Source organism: Chelonia mydas, chromosome 2 (genome assembly GCF_015237465.2).
Source record: "Chelonia mydas isolate rCheMyd1 chromosome 2, rCheMyd1.pri.v2, whole genome shotgun sequence".
Classification (NCBI taxonomy): Eukaryota; Metazoa; Chordata; order Testudines; family Cheloniidae; genus Chelonia; species Chelonia mydas.
The window spans coordinates 91,933,593-91,953,066 of NC_057850.1; the positions used below are offsets into that span (position 1 = coordinate 91,933,593).

Consider the following 19,474-nt stretch of genomic DNA (forward strand, 5'->3'; position numbering starts at 1 on the left):
GAATATTCCCTGAAGTTTTGGAATTGATCAAATTCTGTGTTGAAAAGCTGTTGTGTTACATACAAATAGACAGACAGACAAACAGACAAATGCCATCAAGTTTTAAGTATATGGCCACAGCCAATAATATACACACTAATTAGTTCATAGCACATGTGGCCTTGTGCTGGAAGTTAGGGCTTCTTGTTTTATATATCTTGGGTATCCCACTGTCTCACTTTCACCTTTTTAGCAAGTCTTTTAACTTTCTGTGCTTCCGCTTACTCATCTCTGAAATGAGAATAATAATATTCCCTACTTCAGAGAAGTATTGAGGCATAAATAAATTATGCTGATTAAATTTTGTTTGAGGTGTTAAGCATAAAATCTTATAGACTTGGGAGTATTATTATTATATGTCCTGGAATTTAATGTTTGTATCGTGACTATTATTTGAACAAGTTTTATATATGTCTTAAAAATAGAGAGATATCTGAAATGTCTCCCAGGCTGAAATTTTCTTAGATTTGTGTGAAATGTATTCCATTTTATTTAATGAAGTGACTATGGGCGCCATCCAAAAACAACTGAAGTAAATATGACTCATTCTATTGACTTAAATGGTCTCCAGATCGGGCCCTAAGGGCTTGATCCTGCATTAGTCAAGTCAATGGGAGTTTTTCCATTGACTTGAGCAGGAGCAGGATCAAGCCATAAATCAGGAGACATTCAGATACTACAGTTGTGGGTGCTAGATAGGTAGGTAGATTGTCTGATCTGAGGAAATTATATTTGTGCTGTCTTGAGAAAATAAGATTACAATCTATTGTAATTTTTACCTGACACACAGCTATTTTAGGAGAGTTCATGAATTAAGCTTGGGTTATAGGAAGATCTAACAATACCTGTCTTTGGCTCCACAGAGAAGTAGGGCTGTCCTTGCAAAATACTGTAAAGCAACCGGGCACTATTGCCATAAGCAGGATCATCTCCATCTGTAGCTGTAACCTGTATCACCGAAGTACCTGAAAAGAAAAGAAGTGAAATAAGAAATTTCTTATATATATATATAAATATGTTTATAAATATAAATATATATATGTTTAAAATGAAATGACTGTTTGCCATATAAATAACATATAAATCTCTCGTGGCATATCTATAGCTTTTAACCAGTGTCTGATTTTCTCTTCTTGTCTCATCTTTGTCTACATCTTTTTTTTTAACCCATTTTATTTAATATAAATCAATTCATACTGTATGGAACCCACCTTAGATATTCAGTACTGGCCAACTACAACCCAGTATCAAACGTCTCATTCCTGAGCAAGCTCATAGAGAAGCTAGCAAAAGGCCAGCTAAATGCTCATCTAACTAAAGCTAACATTCTAAACCATGCATAATCTGGATTCAGGTGAGGACTTAGAACTGAAACTGCCTTAATGGCACTGATGGTTGATCTTCTGCTGTCAATGGATAGAGGACAGACAACCATTATCATCCTCCTAGACCGCTCTGCAAGATTCAACACTGTTTACCACAAGATTCTGCTGTCTTACCTGAGAGAGATGCAAGGGTTCAGGGTAATGCACTAAGATGGTTTGAGTCCTTCCTGGAGGGATGCACATAATGAGTAATGATGGGAAACTGCACCTCCACCACTAGACCTGTTACTTGTACAGTCCCAGAAGGATCAATTCTTTCTCTGGTTATTTTCAGGATTTACACACAAACACTAGGTGAACTAGTCAAATCAAAACTTAAATGACATCAATATGCTGATGATACACAGCTGTACCTATCCTTCAGCACATCTGACCATATCACAACCACCACCAAAAAGGCCCAGTGTTTGGATGAGATCAGCTCTTTGATGAAGAAAAGCTGGCTGAAGCTGAGGCTGATCAAGATGGAGGTGATGCTGGTGGGCAGAGGACAGGATTTCAACGAGTTTGCAACCACAGTGTACCCACAATTGGTCAATTCAGTCCGTAAAGGAGTACTCTTATATTCCTTTCTCAGGTTGAGCTCTCACATATCAGCATCTACAAATAAGATTTTCTACCATCTCCATCTGGCTTGGAAACACCATTCCATCTTGGTGCATGAAGACCTGGCCTTTGTCACCTCTCCACTGGATTACAGCTTCAAATACAGTTTCAATGAAGTCACACAAATAGGGTCATTCTTGTCAGTTGCCAGCTTGTACAGATCAAGGAGTGACTGGTTCACATTCTTTTCCAGGTGCAAGGCACACTCCATTGCTTTCAACCCTGATCATGAATCCTTCAGCACTTAGGAAACTCCAAGTAGTTCAGAATGTTGTAGCACATCTCCTCAGCAACACAGGCTGCTACAAATACATCAAACCCACCTTCCACTCTCTATAGGCTTCCCACATATTTTAAAAACAAGTTAAAGGTCTTGGTCCTTATCTTCAAAGCACTCCATGGCCTAGGCCCAGGGTGTCTAAAAAAAAACATCTGAAGCTCTGGGACAAAGACTGTGGTTGACAACTATTTTCCTGTGACACAGCTGGACTCTCAAAATTAAGAGTAAATCTTGTCTGTGCAGGAGACAAAATCTAAGGCTGTGGAATTAACTCCTCCAGGAAGTAGGGACTATTACAAACCTCATCACATTTTTGCTCCAGTGCAAGGCTCATTTCTTTGATATTGCCTTCTCCTAACAGAAATACATAGCAGCAGTATGTGTATATATATATAAGGTACACACTGCCAAAACAAGACACTCTACTGGAGAGCAAATGAGAAAACAAACCTGTGATAGATATGTAGTCATGCTGCTTAATGCAGTACTGGAAGGTGCTCAGGTACTATGGTGATGAGTGTGGTATAAAAACCTATATAACTTAGAATAGAATAGTACACTGTACCTTACTTCTAACTAGGGTGACCAGACCGCAAGTGTGAAAAATCGGGACGGGGGTGGGGGTTAATAGGAGCTTATATAAGAAAAAGACCCCAAAATCGGGACTGTCCCTATAAAATTGGGATATCTGGTGACCCTATTTCTAACCATTTCATGTATCCAGCTATGTCATCCTGCAGTGCAGAGAGAGAATGGAAGAGTGTATGTTCCAAAAATAGGCTCAATAGAAGGCTTAATATTTCTTCTCTTCTTCAGCCTCTGTTCTGGTTCCATTCTCCTTTTCTATTTATATTAAAAAGAAAGATTAACTTGCGACTTTCCAATGGGATTTTTATCTCTATATTGGCAAATACTGTATATTGTCCTCAGTTTTTTTCTAATGTATGATATGTGAATGGGCTACTTTCAGATTTATTTTCCATTGGATATGTTTAAAGATGTTTTATTAAAGTGTTCCACATAAAAAACAAGCCAAAACAAAAGACGAATATTGTATGAACCTCTAATTTAAAACCTACAGAGGAGCTGATAGAAAAAAAACTGTTAACAAGCAAAGCAGCCAGGAAATAGAACAAGACTCTGATAGCATTTTATATCCTTGAGGCCTTTAATGAGCTTTCCTACTGCAAAAGAGATAGCAAAATCAATCTACAGAACATGATTTCATCTCTAGTTGGGAGTCAGTCATGTCCTAGATCCAAAATTGACAACATCCCCATGGGCCATCCGTGGGGATATCCTTGCAAAGAAATATTCCTCAGCATCATCATTTTATAATAAAATGATTATGTTTATCTTATTTCTTACCTGATTTCTATATAAGAATACAAATAGCTACCTCACTTGAGGAAAAAACAAGACCTAGAGCCACTTTCCATGACTTTCTGACATATGATCACATTCTAACATCTTATCATAAGACAGTCTCTTCCATTGCATGTTTTCTCTGATAATTAAGTCAGCAACACCCAGAGGGTCTGGGGTCATGAGTGTAAAATACAGTATCCTCTCAATATATCTTGCTCCGAGTGGAGGCCACTCTCTGGATACTAAAATACTCTTTTAGAAACTTCTCAGACTAAAGAATCAGTAACTTGGCTACTCTGAAGCAAAATGCTGTTCCTTTGCTGTTGACTTCAAGAGCAGTTCTGTATCTAGAGCAAGTACAGAATACCACCCTCAGAACATGCCTATAATATCAGTCTCAGAGTGAAACTAATCGGGGTCGGGGGTGGAGAAAAGAGAGATTCCCCTCCCCCCCCCACACACACACACCCTCGTGACCTTTAGGTGTATATGTGGCACTTTTTCAAGCGTATTATGCAGAATCAACTCTACCTATAGGCAGACTAAGCAGCTGCCTCGGGCTGCAAATTTTGAGGCCTCAGATGGGCAGAAATGGTATAAGTGGCAGTGGTGATGGCATGGTATGAAGATGGTAGTGCTGCCCAGTGCAGGGGGTGGCTGGGGCTCTGAGCAGCCAGAAGTGGCCCTCTACTGCACTAGTGGGGAAGTGCTCCTGCCCCTTTCCCAGGGGCTCTAATGAGCAGGAAGCTTCCCCCAAATAGGCTGTGCCTGCTGGGGAAGCACTCTTGCCCCTCCCCCCAGCCACTCCCCACCCCCCTAGCAAATAAGATCATGGGTACTACCAGGAGCAGCCCTGAGCTGTTCGGCACCTGTGTCTGAGACTGGGGCTGTGGCTACAAGTGCAGTGACCCACCTGGCTCTATGTTGGTGCCAGCCTGCACCTGCTGCTCTGCACCCAGTCTCTGTGGATCTTGCTGCCCCAGCTGCTGCTGCCACCACTCTGGGCTCATGCTACTGTTGCTGGTGGGGCAGGCAGGGGAGGGAGGCTGGGGGTGTGAAGTATGGGGGGACAGGAAGGGGGCCCCATTGTGGTTGAATTGAGCAGCTCCAGGGGCAGAGTTGCAAGGGCTAGATATGGAGTGTGTCCCTGGCCCCAGGGGATGGAGGAGACAATGAAGCATTTCAGGGAACAGATGGGGAATGCTATAACGGTGCAAGGCAGAGGGGAGGTACAGTCAAAATCAAGGGATGCATCAACCACACTTTTTCGACCCATTATCCCCCTAGTTGCAAAATCCAGCTCTGCCACTGATCAAACTAGTGATATATACATCTTTCTATTGCTGGTGAGAAATTTCAAAGATAAATTGACAGGTTAATCTTCAACAACCGCGAACATTTGAGGCTTTCAACTTCAGAAGCAACACCCTTCTCAAACAGACGAGTAAGGGGTATATATATATACACTCAAGTACATAAATGTTAACTCAAAACAAACTGTAATCTAGAAACAGAAGGTCACCAGAGATCAGTCTCACTGAAACACTCCTGCATATGAAAATCACTGTTAAGCATGAAAATAATGCAGCCCTTTTGAAGTAACTGAGTATTAATATTGACAAAAGCTACCACTGTGGATAATCCAGTGGATACAGTGTATGATTGATGCCATCTCTGAAACAGGAACCAAAATACAAAAAGTAAAGCTCAGAAATGTGCTATTTTATGGGATTATATTTAATAGATCGGGGATATAGATACACAGAAAAAGAGATTGCTTATGTGACTGCAATATGATGATTACAGCCTATTGGATCTTATTCAGTTAAGGCCATGTTTCATTTTCTACTCATTTTATTAAAAAATGAATACTTGAAGCTGTGATTTGTAGTACTACCCATTTGGGCAGCTCCAGTCCAATCCCTCTGGTTCTGTGTTGGGTCTGCTGAGGTATAGAAGCAGGCAAGGAAGGGCTAAGGAGCATGGAGCTCATACAGGTGGGCTCTGCCAGGCCTAGGTGCAGGGTATAAAAGGAGAAGTAAGCAAGTGGTGGTAATCTAGTAAAGAGAGGCCAGGCTCAAGGCAGGGGTAAATGCTCCTCTCCTTCTTGAACCTCAGATGGAGGAGAACTTCCATTTTAAAATGTGGAATATATTTTTGAAAGGGGTAGGCTTTATTTTGGGATTGGCTTCTCACATCTCCCAAGAAATGAGATTCCACACCATAGATTAAATGTGGACTTGGTACTAGGCAGCCCAATAAGGAGAGATTCCTTTCCAATTTTGAATTTGTCACCTCAGGTGGAAGATATTTCTGTATGGGTATTACCATACAAAAGCAAGATGTTACCTCAGTGGAATAGTGCTTCATTAAATGTGTCAACATGAGCAGTTATGCCTGAATAATAAAAAGTTGCCACTGCTACTTAGCATCCCTGAAACAATAGTATAAACAATACTTTCAGCTTCCTCTTTGGAATTAAAAAATAAATCAGCAAATACAAATGTTGTACTTTATACTAATGGGCTCACACATTTTTAAGCAATTTTCTGAAGTTCCAGGAGTAAAATGACATAACTGCTGGCCTAATTGGTATTGTTCAGAGTTATGATACCATTTATGGAAGTATCATTTACGGAATGGAAGTTTGGAAAGGACAATGAACTTGCCTTTGGTATGCCAAAGATGCAAGTTACTCAGACATACCCATCAGCTTTCACACACTTGTGTCTTTGAATACAGTACAGTTAGATTACACAATACTGATAAAACAGTTCAGACCCAAATATGTGTTTTATGTGTTCAAACGTAGATCTAGTTAATAAATCTATTTACACTTTCTTTATGATACTATTCTACCATCTAAGTTGGGTACACTGCTTTCTGGTACGTTCTCTTTAAAGATAAAATTGTTCTCTTTATTATTGGTGCCTCCTATGGTGCAAACATCAGTGTCGTTTACCTATTATAACATATTAGGTAGCTACAGGAGAGTCATGTAGGAAATATCTTTTTGTTTTTCTAACTAGGCCCCAAATAGATTAAAAATATTACATATTGATATATCATTGAATCTGACTCCGACCCATTCTATAAGATGTACTGCATTTGTAGGAGTTTAATAGCACTATGGGAAGCACTTTATGTAAAATCATACCAAATGCCTGAGGGAAAACCATAGTCTTGTACTCCCAAAAGAGTCCATTTACTGATACATGTTTCATTTAGTATGACACTTGCATAAAAAATCCTAATAAAATTTAAATCCCACAGATATGGGAGAGCTTAGAAAGCATACTCTTATGCTAATTTTCATTTATGTTCATATAAATATTAGTACTTGAACCTAACTTTGGGCTAAATTTTCCAGTGTATGTGGCAGGTCAGTGTTGGGGGCGAGGACATTCTGTGTCATACTAGGGAAAGTAATACATTACTGTCTTTGGCTAGGCAGTGCTTTCTGTCACCTTATTTTCCTTGGTCTGTGCTTGTCTGCCGGCAGAGAACTCTTTCCCAAATGCAGAAGATGAGCACAGAGCCTTGTAGTGCTGTTTCCTCACTAGGTGATGCCCAGATCTGAAGGGAACCTAAGCTAAAAGATAAAAGCAAACTGACATGCTTAACTCAGCCAAGGGAAATTCTATGTCTGCTGTGAGAGAAGAACTGGTATGCTGAACTGATATGGGGTTGATGTCACAAAGCTTTGTTGTTTCCAGTCTCCATCTGCTGGTAGGTTAGAGGACCCTTTACTGGAATTAATGTTTTAGGATGCCGAGAAACTAAGGTCTTTGGCTTGGCTCTACTTGCTTTGTCCAGATTCAGGGTGCAGTCTCTACACACGATGCAGCAACTGGTAGCCAGTATTTAACACCACTCTGAGTTCTAATGAGGGTATGAGTGAGGGTAAAGGGGCATGTTCATCCAATGTGCGTATGGGAGTTGTCTGTAGCAGTATAACTCCTGAAATGACCATGTTGTCAGTGCTGCAGGGGTTCCCACACCATGGTGCACCCCAAGAAAGCTGCTTCATGTGGGTGTCCACAGATCTGCAGGCTTTCACCTAGATTTATATTCATGACTCGGGGCGATCAGAAGACCATGAATCTATCACTTCTGTAAACCAAGTGTCTCTCCAAGAGGGAAGCATGCAGAGAGTCTCCTCAGAGATCACCCATTCAGGTAAGGTTGGGGGAGTTTACTTTTGTACTTTCTGTGCTAAGGGGAGGATATAGGCATTACATCTGTAAAATTTCCCTAGCACTGTTGTCATAAATATAAAGGGAAGGGTAAACCCCTTTGAAATCCCTCCTGGCCACGGGAAAGCTCCTCTCACCTGTAAAGGGGTAAGAAGCTAAAGGTAACCTCGCTGGCACCTGACCAAAATGACCAATGGGGAGACAAGATACTTTCAAAAGCTGGGAGGAGGGAGAGAAACAAAGGGTCTGTGTCTCTGTCTACATTCTGTCTTTGCCGGGGATAAACCAGGAATGGAGTCTTAGAACTTTTAGTAAGTAATCTAGCTAGGTACATGCTAGATTATGATTTCTTTAAATGGCTGAGAAAAGAACTGTGCTGAATAGAATAACTATTTCTGTTGGTGTATCTTTTTTGTAACTTAAGGTTTTGCCTAGAGGGGTTCTCTATGTTTTGAATCTAATTACCCTGTAGAGTATCTACCATCCTGATTTTACAGGGGGGATTTCTTTATTTCTGTTTACTTCTATTTTTATTAAAAGTCTTCTTGTAAGAAAACTGAATGCTTTTTCATTGTTCTCAGATCCAAGGGTTTGGGTCTGTGGTCACCTATGCAAATTGGTGAGGCTTTTCATCCAACATTTCCCAGGAAAGGTGGTGTGCAAGTTTTGGGAGGATTGTTCATTGTTCTTAAAATCCAAGGGTCTGGGTCTGTAGTCACCTAGGCAAATTGGTGAGGCTTTTTACCAAATCTCGTCCAGGAAGTGGGGTGCAAGGTTTTGGGAAGTATTTTGGGGGGAAAGACGTGTCCAAACAACTCTTCCCCAGTAACCAGTATTAGTTTGGTGGTGGTAGCGGCCAATCCAAGGACAAAGGGTGGAATATTTTGTACCTTGGGGGAAGTTCTGACCTAAGCTGGTAAAGATAAGCTTAGGAGGTTTTTCATGCAGGTCCCCACATCTGTACCCTAGAGTTCAGAGTGGGGGAGGAACCTTGACAACTGTCGAAATACAAGTACCTCTTACATGATCTCAGAGCAGGGATTGGCAATCTTTGGCATGCGACCCGCCAGGGTAAGCCCCCTGGTGGAATGGGCCGGTTTGTTTACCTGCCACGTCCGAAGGTTCAGCCGATAACGGCTCCCACTGGCTGCAGTTTTCTGCTCCAGGCCAATGGGGGCTGTGGGAAGCAGCAGCCAGCATATCCCTCAGCCCGCGCTGCTTCCCGCAGCCCCAATTGGCCTGGAGCAGTGAAATAAGACCAGTGGAAGGTGAGATTGGCTGAACCTGAGGACGTGGCAGGTAAACAAACAGGCCCTGCCCGCCACGGGGCTTACCCTGGTGGGCTGCGTGCCAAAGGTTGCCGATCCCTGTCTCAGAGAAATATCTTAGATTAAAAGAAACCTTTAACCAAATGGAATATTTAATTCATTTTATTCTATAATCCTGTGATATTAGAATGGAAATATATAATAGATGACTCAGGGGATTGGTTATAGGGTTTTGAGCCTTTCATTTTATGTGGTCAATTTCTATCCCAGGTCACTAATTATTTTAGCATCATCTAAAAGCAGTTTGCTGGACTATTTGAAATAAGCTGATGCTTTAAAAAAAGTTTATTGGGAACATGTCTCCACATACCCTCTCTCCCCACACACACATATCTCCACTACAATTGGCCCTAACTGTCACCCTTGTTAGCAGGCTCAGCCAAGAGGTCAAGGCCCAAGTTTATTCCTGTGGAGATGTAAGTACCTTATACCCGTCAGGGTTGAGGTTAATTGAAGGACAGCACAAGAAAGCTTTCACAGCTGCACCCCATGTTGTAGCTCTTTGAAGGATTATAGAAAAATATTGAGCCAAAACTCACATGATATAAAGTGGCATTGCTCACCTGCTCCATAGCTGAGGATCTGGCCTACAATCTCTTGATGTGTCACATCAGCACTTTTCATGGACAAGAATTTAACTGTCACATAATTAACGGAAACAAATATACAAGTAACACTAAATGTTAATGTACACATGTAAATTCAGAAACCAAAGGGAAGTGAAACATTTTTGTTTAGCCATTAATTCCTTATTAATTAATCTTCCACTGTGGTATTTTCTAGAAGATTAACATTTTAAAACCATTTTTCTTGGGTTACTGATGACTGTTTACACTCCTATTTTTATGTTAATTCAATATTCGTATCATGTGTATAGTCAATTCTAAATATCAATTACATAGACTAAGGGCCAATTCTAGGTTTATGCCTGCCTCCATGCAAACCTAAATGGAGGGGTTTTAAGGCCAAAATGTCTGCCAGGACAGAATTCTGTGGCAGTGGAGGGCCCAGAAGAGGCCCCAAAGTGATCATCACTGTCAGGACGTGGGTATAGCCTGGTGGTGGTAGATATGCTGATTAAGTGGATCTGCCAGTAGCATCTGCTAGTGCGGTCTTATGGATCCCTGGCTATAGAATGAAAGTGCTCCCTCTTTTGGAAGTCCAAATGAGTGTAAACTGGCCTTTCAGAGTAGGTTATCATGTTATAATTTGAAATATATCCAAGGGTCACCCTATCCCAAAATCACTGACCATGAGATGAGAGCTGGGGGCAGGGTGTGGGTGTTACACCATGATAAATGGTTATTTAATGATAGATAAGATGGTTGTCAAAAAAAAAAAAAAAAAACATACAGGGATTTTATTTAAATCAAAACAAATGGAACTGGTTTCCATCTGCTTCCAATAACATTAAATATATGAAGAATACATATAATAAAAAATAACTATTTGAATAAACACACACACTTTAACTTACTACTAAGTGTACTTAACTAAATATAACTCTCTAAATAAAGAAAAAAACCTATATCTATCTCAGTATGTACAGGCTATTATCTTATAGGTTATTGTTAGTATTATAATTATTATTAGTTCTGGACTCCCCTTTCCCCAGATATCTCACTGGGTGCTGTCTAATACTCAAGACAGTCTTTGAGCCCCAAGTGCCTCTCGTGACTTCCTGAAAAGATGGACTTGACTCCAGTAGTGCTTACTTGCGGGGGTGCACATTAAACCAGACCCACGGGATCTGAAGGACCTTTGGTTCTCCTGTTCTAGATCTCTGGGACATTATGAATCAATGACAGGAGATGACCAGCTCCAATGCTCAGGAACCTACAGGAATGGTTGCTCAGGAACATGCCATCAAACACACACTGACTTGACCAGCCAGCACTGAAGTCAGGGGACCCTCTCCTACACATATGTCTGTACTGCTCAACCTCAGCTTTTCCACTTACTCACGGTTTCTCTCAGTCCTGGTTTCCCTCTATCCATCTGTCTACCTTCCCCTCAGCCTGTTTCTCTCAGTTTACTCACTGACTTTGTTTCTGTCTCTCTCTCACGTTCCCCCTGGCCTGCCTCTGTCCCTCCACCATCCACCTCTTCTCCTCCAATTGTCAATTCCTCTCCTCCCACTTTCTCAGAGAGAGGGAATGGGAACAATGACAGTGCAATCACATTGAACAAACTCTAAATGATATATCCCAATATTGGGTCAAATCCCTTTACTATATTTACATGAAGGAAGCACTGCCTGCTGGCCTCTGGACTAAATCTCTCCTGCTTGGAAGCTGAGATCCAGACTGGCACAGGAAGTTGTAGTTTACATCTCGCTGTAAGGCTGTGACAGATTCAGTGAAGCTGCCCTAACAGTAAATGGGTAATGCTGAATGATACATAGTTTTTAGTAACTTTTATGATCACTGATGTTATTGAGGTAATGAGCTTATTAATTCACACAGTTTTAACTGGCACAATGTTTGACTTTCTTTTCAGTATTATTTGCAATGGAAATAACTGAAGTAGATGAAGGTAGTAATTAAAGAGACTAGTGGGATCTGTTGATTAAATTTAAAAGGATCAATTTTTTCCCATCTTTCAGGACAATTTGGACATGACAGTATCTATAACTTGCTCATTTGTGCCAGTTGCTTTCTTTAACCTAATTTTCCTTTTTTGACAGGATGGCATCTTTACTTATTCCTTCAGTACCAACCTTCCAGACATAGTCCAAATCCTGGTCCAAATTCTGTCTGGCCCTAACATAGGGATGCTGGGACAGAGAGGGAATACAAATTACCTTCAAGACCCTTCCCCTCTAATGCAGCCTGTCCAGGGGGCAGGGAAAATTTCTGTCTCCATGCTTAAGGAATACAGGGGTGTTTCCCTTATTGCACCTCCAGAGCATAATTCATCCTCAATGGAGAGAAACTGAGTGGGCAAGGATTAGGGAACAAGTGCCACCAGTCTAAAGGATGGTGAAGTGTGAACACTCTTACTGCATGCCAGAAAGATTGGGAAGGAATTGTACCTTTGGACAGTGCAGCTCCATGCCACCCTATTGCATCCGCACACAATCCCCAGCATAAACCAGATTAGTAAACTTGAAATCTGGCACTAAGGGGAAATACTGACTACCCATGATGTGAAAGGCACTCTTTTCTGTTCCATTTACAGTACATGGTGTGTTACATGGAGTGTAATAAAAGCTTATGATTTAATCATTATAGAGAATCAGAGTAGCCTGAAAGAGGTGATCAAGTAATTTTCATTTAGTTTGAGCTTACATTTATGTACTTAAAGGAGTCAATAGAGATTATAGGCCCTTGCAGTTTAACTGTATAATGATAGTTTTCCATGGATATAAGCCTGAAAAACAGACATGTTGTGACCAGTAAACATGATAGTGACACTTTTTGAGAGATTAGAGGATTGGTGTCCTAGCCAACTTTAAATTTGAATGTTAGATTCTGTTTCCCTCGCTTCTCCTTTGCAACCTCAACTTGATACAATATTCTGCCTGTCTTGAAATGTAATGTTGCTGTGTCCTGATATTCAACACTACTATTTTCAAGCCTAGAAAGTTGGTTGTGTTTCATTGGTGTATGAAGGGATGTACCATAGTTATATATCTGCTCATTACAACCCTGATTTTACAGAGACTTATGCACATGGAGCTACTCACATGCTTAAAGGTAAACATGCCCAGGGGTTCAATAGGACTACTCACATATTAAAGTTAAGCCTGCATTGTAAGTTTTCGCAAGGTTAGAGCTCCCCTTTGGGAAAATGCTCTGGAGCCCTTCTGGAGCCCTTTATAGAGTGCCTTCTGAATGAAAGGCACTCTATAAAATAGGATATAAATATTTTAAAATAATATAACTGTCCAGCAACCTGGGAAAAAAAGAGTTGGTTCTTGACTTTCTTTTACCTTCGGGAGACATCTCTGGAACAGTGGCTTCATAAGGTCCATCCAAGAACTTTGGTTCATGATCATTGATATCCTGAACTTTGATGATAAATTCTGACTCAGGTTCAACGGGCAGCTGGGTATTCCTGTTAATTGCCTGTGCTCTTAGAGTGTAGAAAGGTTTCTCTTCTCGATCAAGCTTCTGTGTCACATGAATTGTACCTGTATACTCATCGATAGTAAAAATGCTTCCCGCTCCATCCCCCGTCAAAATGTATTTGAAAGTGCCATCATGTTTGTCGGAATCAGACTTCAGCTACAAGGGAAAAAGATTACTATTTATTTTCTGGGTAATAAATCAAAAGAATTACAGCTTTTTTTGTTCAGACCTATATGAATCTGGTCAACAGTGAGCATTCTTAGGATCTTATACAAGGCTGAGGCTACAGGGTATTGTAATAGATCCATCCAACCATGCAGTAGTTGTTGTTGATTTATGGCCACAATTGAACTAAACATATAAGCACCTGCTTAACTTTAAGCACATGATTAAGTTCAATTGACATCAATGTTTGATGTTTGAGTGCTTTGCTGAATTGGGGCCTATATATCTATATAACAGGGTAGTGAAGGGGTGAAAAATTGTTCTTCCTTTTTTCATATATAGATATATAGATATAGATATACTATTTCTCTCTATATATTATATATATTTCTCTGTATTATTGTACTATATACTATTATACTATATACTCTTATACTTTTGTATAATATACTATTATACTAAACTATTAGCAATAGTAAATCTAAATCTGAACAAGAGTGGCACTGTACCTATACAGTAATAGTAAATGGATACAAAGCCATTTGGAGGAGGGTGGGAGGAGTAATTCTGTGTTATTTATTTTGAAATAATTGATTGCTGTTTCTCCTTTCTTTACAAGGTGGTGGTCTATGTTCCTGCAGCTAAGATGAGGTTTGCTCTAATCATGCTGAGCCACAGGGACAATTTTGGTCCAGCCGCATTTGTTCGTGCTGTCATGATTATTTTCTTAGTATTAACAGCACTTTTGTCACCATTTATGCAGTTCTAATATGCCAAAGATCTATAATTATGGTATTTTGAGAACACCAATTTCCAACATGTCCTTTATTTTCTAATGTTCCATTTATTTCCTTTTGATTTTGAATCATAATCAGTGCCAATACACAACCTCTGAGCACACTGCCAATTATATAAAATTAAAAATCCAGTCTCAGTCATTTCATTCCTTCTATCAAGCAGAAGCTCCCTCCAAATACAGATCTCAACCCATTAGCTAGTGCTTCACTGTTCCCTACTTTTCTGTAAAAGCCAGTGAAACAAATGGGCTCTATATCACACGCTGAAAGTTGGCAAATCCATGCTATTTGGGACCAGGGAAAAGAAGGCATGTCCAAGTTCCATCATGACTTTGTGAAGAATGAACTGCCAGCCATCTTCTCTCTTTTCTATCAAGGGGGATGTTGAATCAGGACCTCTGCTGGCTGCTACTGTGGCAGTGTACCATGAGCAGAGAGATAGTCCCTCATGTAGGCTCTAATTATGGTTATTTACTGCCCAAAAACTTCATTAATGCACAGTTACAGTTAACTGGCAATGTCTCATAGCTTTCCAGAATGTCAAGTGCACCCATATTTAAAACTCTAAAAACCAGGAAACAGAGTTAAGGTACACACCAGCCTTGTCATTTCTCACAAGCTAAACTCTGCCCTCTCTGGAGCAGGCAAGAGCCACTGCGGTAATACTGTAAGTATGTTTCAGCCAGGGTTGCCCTATGATTAGGGCCCTACCAAATTCACAGTCCATTCTGGTTAATTTCACAGCCATAGGATATGAAAATTAGTCAATTTCACAATTTCAGATGTTTACATCTGAAATTTCACTGCCTTGTAACATGGGGGAGGGGTTGCAAAGCTGTTGTAAGGGGCAGATCACAGGATTGCCACCCTCACTTCTGCACTGCCTTCAAAGCTGGGCTCTGAATGCAGCACCCCCAGAGCTTCCTGCAGCCGCAGGAGGGTCCTGGAGGTGGAGGTGGGTCTGATCTTCCCCATGCTGCTGGGAGCACTCAGCCAGAGGCTCCTAGCTGCTAGTTCTGGCCAGGCTGAGGAGGCACAGGACTTGTTCTTCCCCTGCACGGAAGAGCTTGGAGGGAAATCAGACCCACCTCCAGGTACCTCCCACAGCTGTAGGAAGCTCCGGAATTCGGCAGCAGCCTTGGAGCTTCCTGCAGCTGCAGGAGGTTGCCAGAGGTGGAGGTGGGTCTGATCTCCCCTCAGGCACAGCCGTGCGGGGAAGAGCAAATCTTGTGCCTCTCCAGCCTAGCTGGGACTAGCAGCTAGGAGCTCCTGGCTGGGGCACTCCCAGGACCATGGGGATTATCAGACCCACCTCTGGTAAGTTCCTGCAGCTGGGGTAGGTACCCAGAGGTGGGTCTGCTCTGTTCAGGGGAAAAGTAAGTCCTGTCCCTCACCAGTCCCCTTGTTTCAGTGTTGAGCTATGTAGGCTGTGCAAGCAGAGGAGCACATTAGTGAGTTCTAGCCATTGGAATTTGTAACAGTCTGGTTGTGTATGTGACAGTGCACTACAACGCAGAAGTAAGTGCAGGTAATGTTCCAGAAAGTCCTTAGTATAATGGCCAAAGGGTGGTAACATCTGGTGACTAATGAGTGGTTTGTTCAGTGTAGGGGAAGTGGTTGAGTGCAGGCCAGGCAGATCCAGTTGGTTTTCACTAAGCTTGCTTTAAATGTGACTTTTGCCTTAGTGAGGATGTGGTCTGACAGTTTCTCCTACTGTACCCACATGTTGTGTGCTCTGCAATGTTCCATATCATATGGAAGGATAAAATGCTACAATGTCTCTTGGGGTAGATTGTGGCATCACTGAAAGAGGACAGAGTTAAGCTTGTGCAGGTGGGGATGATGTGAACCTTAACTCTGTATTTTCTGATTTTCAGAGCTTTAAGTTTGTTTTGTGAATTTTCCTTAGGGAAGCAGTGGTAATGAGAGGGGTATGACTAAGGTGCACCTGTGGGGTACACATAGACACTTTCTGAGAACAGTTCACTGCACTCAGCTATCAGATTGGACTTTCTCCTTGCCTCTCTATGGCCCCAATAGGGCTGAAAGGACCATGGGGTGGAAGGAAGATGGTAACTGAAGGACTGTGAGTAGATATGTGCAAATTATCAAATTGTCAGTTCAGTTGCTGACCTGAAAAAAAAAAAGTTTTGGGCCAACCTAATTTTTTTTTAAAATTTTTCAGCAAAACAGATTTAAAAACCTGTTTCAGGTCAAACTAAAGATTTTGTTTGATCCAAAATTAAACATTTTGACTTTTTTAATCTTTTAAAGATCAATACAATCCAGGTAAAATTTAAAATGAAAAGCCCTTTTGAACTGAAAAATCATTTTAACTTTTTTTCAGATTTTTCTTTTTTTCAGCGACAGCAATTATGCAAATTCAACATGAATTCATTAAATATTTTGTCTAACCAAATCTGCATTTTTTTAGAAAAGAAAAAAAGATTTGTCCAAATTTTTTTACCTAGCTCTAGCTGTGAGGAACACATCTACCACTGTAGTCATCAAGGAGGGAAGACTCAGACTCTATACTTCTCTTCAGGGGCAGTGCAAAACCCTCTGTGGTTCTCAGATGAATCAGAACACCCCCTGGAGGTGAATACAGCCCGACACAACAGCTCTGAGAGATGCGAACTGACCCATTCATCAAAATGGGTGTTTTCCTTCCTCCTTTCCCAAAGTCCACATGTTGTGGAATACCAATTTTCAGGATAATCTTGGTATGCATGTGGGTTTTACTTCAATTTGAAACTAAAATCAACAACTTATTGTGGGGGTAATATCTGGGAAAGCCCTTGACCAAATTACCACAATTTCAACTAACAACTTTAATGTTGGCTCTAATGTGGCACAACAAATATTATGGATGGGTAGATTTGCTACTACAGTTAAGGCTGCATCAGGATTTCCATTTGTATAGGGAAGAAGATGAACTAAAAGTCTGTCTTTCAGGTTAGAATAGCATTTTTGAATGTTGATTGTCATTTTCACACTGCTTGTTTTTTTCTATAGGGAGGGAGAATATAATTTGAGATTTGTTACAACTGTTTTTTAAAAGGCTATGTGATTTGTTTTCTATTTGATATTTCCTTTGGACCCCCTTTTTACAAAAAAACACATCACTTTGAAGGGTAAAATTGATAGGCATGAAACTTAGGTTTATGTACGTTGGATGAATTCTTGTAGAACAGGGGTTCCCAAACTTGGTTTGCAGCTTGTTCAGGGGAAGACCCTGGTGGGCCGCAAGACGCTTTGTTTACCTGAGCGTCCACAGGTACGGCCACTCGCAGCTCCCAGTGGCCGTGGTTCACCGTTCCCAGCCAATGGGAGCTGCAGGAAGCGGTAGCCTGGGGATCCTAGTTTTCCATTACTAAAAAAACCAAAGTTCTCCAATAAAAAACATAAAATAAAAACCATAAAAACCCACATTTTTCCATGATTAAAATGAAACACTGAACGTTAATTTTCCTAGCCACAGTATATACTGGTATCAGTTGAACGCAATGTTTTATTGATACAGGGGAACCCTGTTTATCTGATCTAAGTGGGACTGGGGCCAGATCAGATAATTAAAAAAATCAGATAATTGTAGAGCTTCAGACATGGACGACGGGGTCCCTCTGTCAGCCCCAGTTCAGTTAATACAGAAGAATGGATAATGGAGTCTCAGATAAATGGGATTCTATTGTTTTTTTTTTATTTTTTCACAAAATATAAAAACTAAATATTCTCTCTAAAAATGCAAATTCCAATTTTTTCCGCATTTTCACCTAATTATAAATAAATTTCCTGATTCTCAACAACCTCTTTGATCATGCTGACATTGATGAAAGTCACAGCTATTTGCTTTCCTTTGATCACACGCAGTCCCCTTGTTCACAAAATGATTGAGGAGCACATGCCATGATTCCATTACCCTAATGCTGCTGCTTGCTAGAGTCTTTCATTTTCTTTCTATTTACATAATGGTACTTTCCTTGATAATACTTCTAAAGTGAAATCTGAGTGTGCATATGAATTTCAGAGTATTTAGAATATCAGTTGTTAAACCGGAAGCTTTGCTCTCAGGTCAAACTTCCAGAAGGAGCCCGGCAGATTGCAGGTATACACACAATACACATTCTCAGAAAGTTGCCAAGTGTAGGATTCAGCATCTCAGAATATAAGAATGACCATAATGAGTCACATCAGCAGTCCATCTAGCCCAGTATCCTGTCTTCTGACAGTTACAAGTGCCAGATGCTTCAGCAGGATTGAACAGAACAGGATAATTATTGATTGATCCATCCCCTGTCATATTTGTAGTGCTATACTCTTATTACTCCAGCGTGTGATTTCCATCCATAGAGATTATATGGTACAGTTTGTTTCACTTAAGGTTTTTCAACTTTTAACTCGATGCTTTCTTTCACATATAGTGTCACTCCCCCACCAGCATGACCCTACTCTGTCATTCCTATATATTTTGTACCCTGGAATTACTATGACCCATTGATTACAGTTGTTCCACTAAGTTTCTATTATGCTTAGTATATCAATATCCTCATTAAACACCAGGCACTCAAGTTTATCCCATTTTAGTATTTGGACTTCCACTATTTGCATACAAGCACTTAAAAATTCTCAATATCTAGTAGTCTGCCTTATTGTGATATAACTGAGTGGGACTCTTTTTCATTTGACTGTTTCTCTTCAGGTTCCTTCCTGTACTTTATCAGCTTCTGTCCTCTTCTCTTTACTCAGATATATAGTATCCCCTTAATAAGCCATCCCCTAATGGATGTCTCTGTCAAAAATGTGTGCTCGCCTGTACCTGTTGGCTTTACTCCAGCCGTTAATTTAAAAACTCCATTATGACCATTTAAAATTTACATTCAAGTAATCTGGTTCCATTTTGGTTTAGGTGGAGCCCATCCTTCCTGAATAAGATCCTCTTTTCCCCAAAGGTTCCCCAGTTCCTAATAAACACAAATCCCTCCTCTGAACACCACCATCTCATCCACACATTGTGACCCTGCAGTTCTGCTGGTCTAACTGGCCTTGCATATGGAATAGGTTTCAAGGTAGTTGCTCAGGTTCAATGAGTACGGCAGGTCACCTTGAGCCACACACTTACTTTGAGATCAGGTTACCTACAAACACTAACTTGCAACAGAATAATAGCACTGCTGCACATGTGCAAATAACTCTGGAGCATCATCTTGGCTCTAGCCACAATGTAGACCCAATTTTTA

The 19,474-nt window shown here is 40.7% G+C and overlaps 1 protein-coding gene across 6 annotated transcripts in view; it reads right to left on the reverse strand.

Annotated features, from left to right (window-relative positions):
* The window catches only part of CDH19 (cadherin 19), a 177,502-nt gene that overhangs the window by 40,327 nt on the left and 117,701 nt on the right, over positions 1-19,474 (reverse strand). For all 6 annotated transcript variants that reach the window (XM_043539920.1, XM_043539921.1, XM_043539922.1 and 3 more), the window contains 2 exons: positions 13,137-13,431; positions 885-1,004 (listed from right to left, as the gene is read on the reverse strand). In XM_043539920.1, the coding sequence (XP_043395855.1) occupies positions 885-1,004; positions 13,137-13,431 (415 nt within the window). The remainder of the gene's footprint in view (positions 1-884; positions 1,005-13,136; positions 13,432-19,474) is intronic.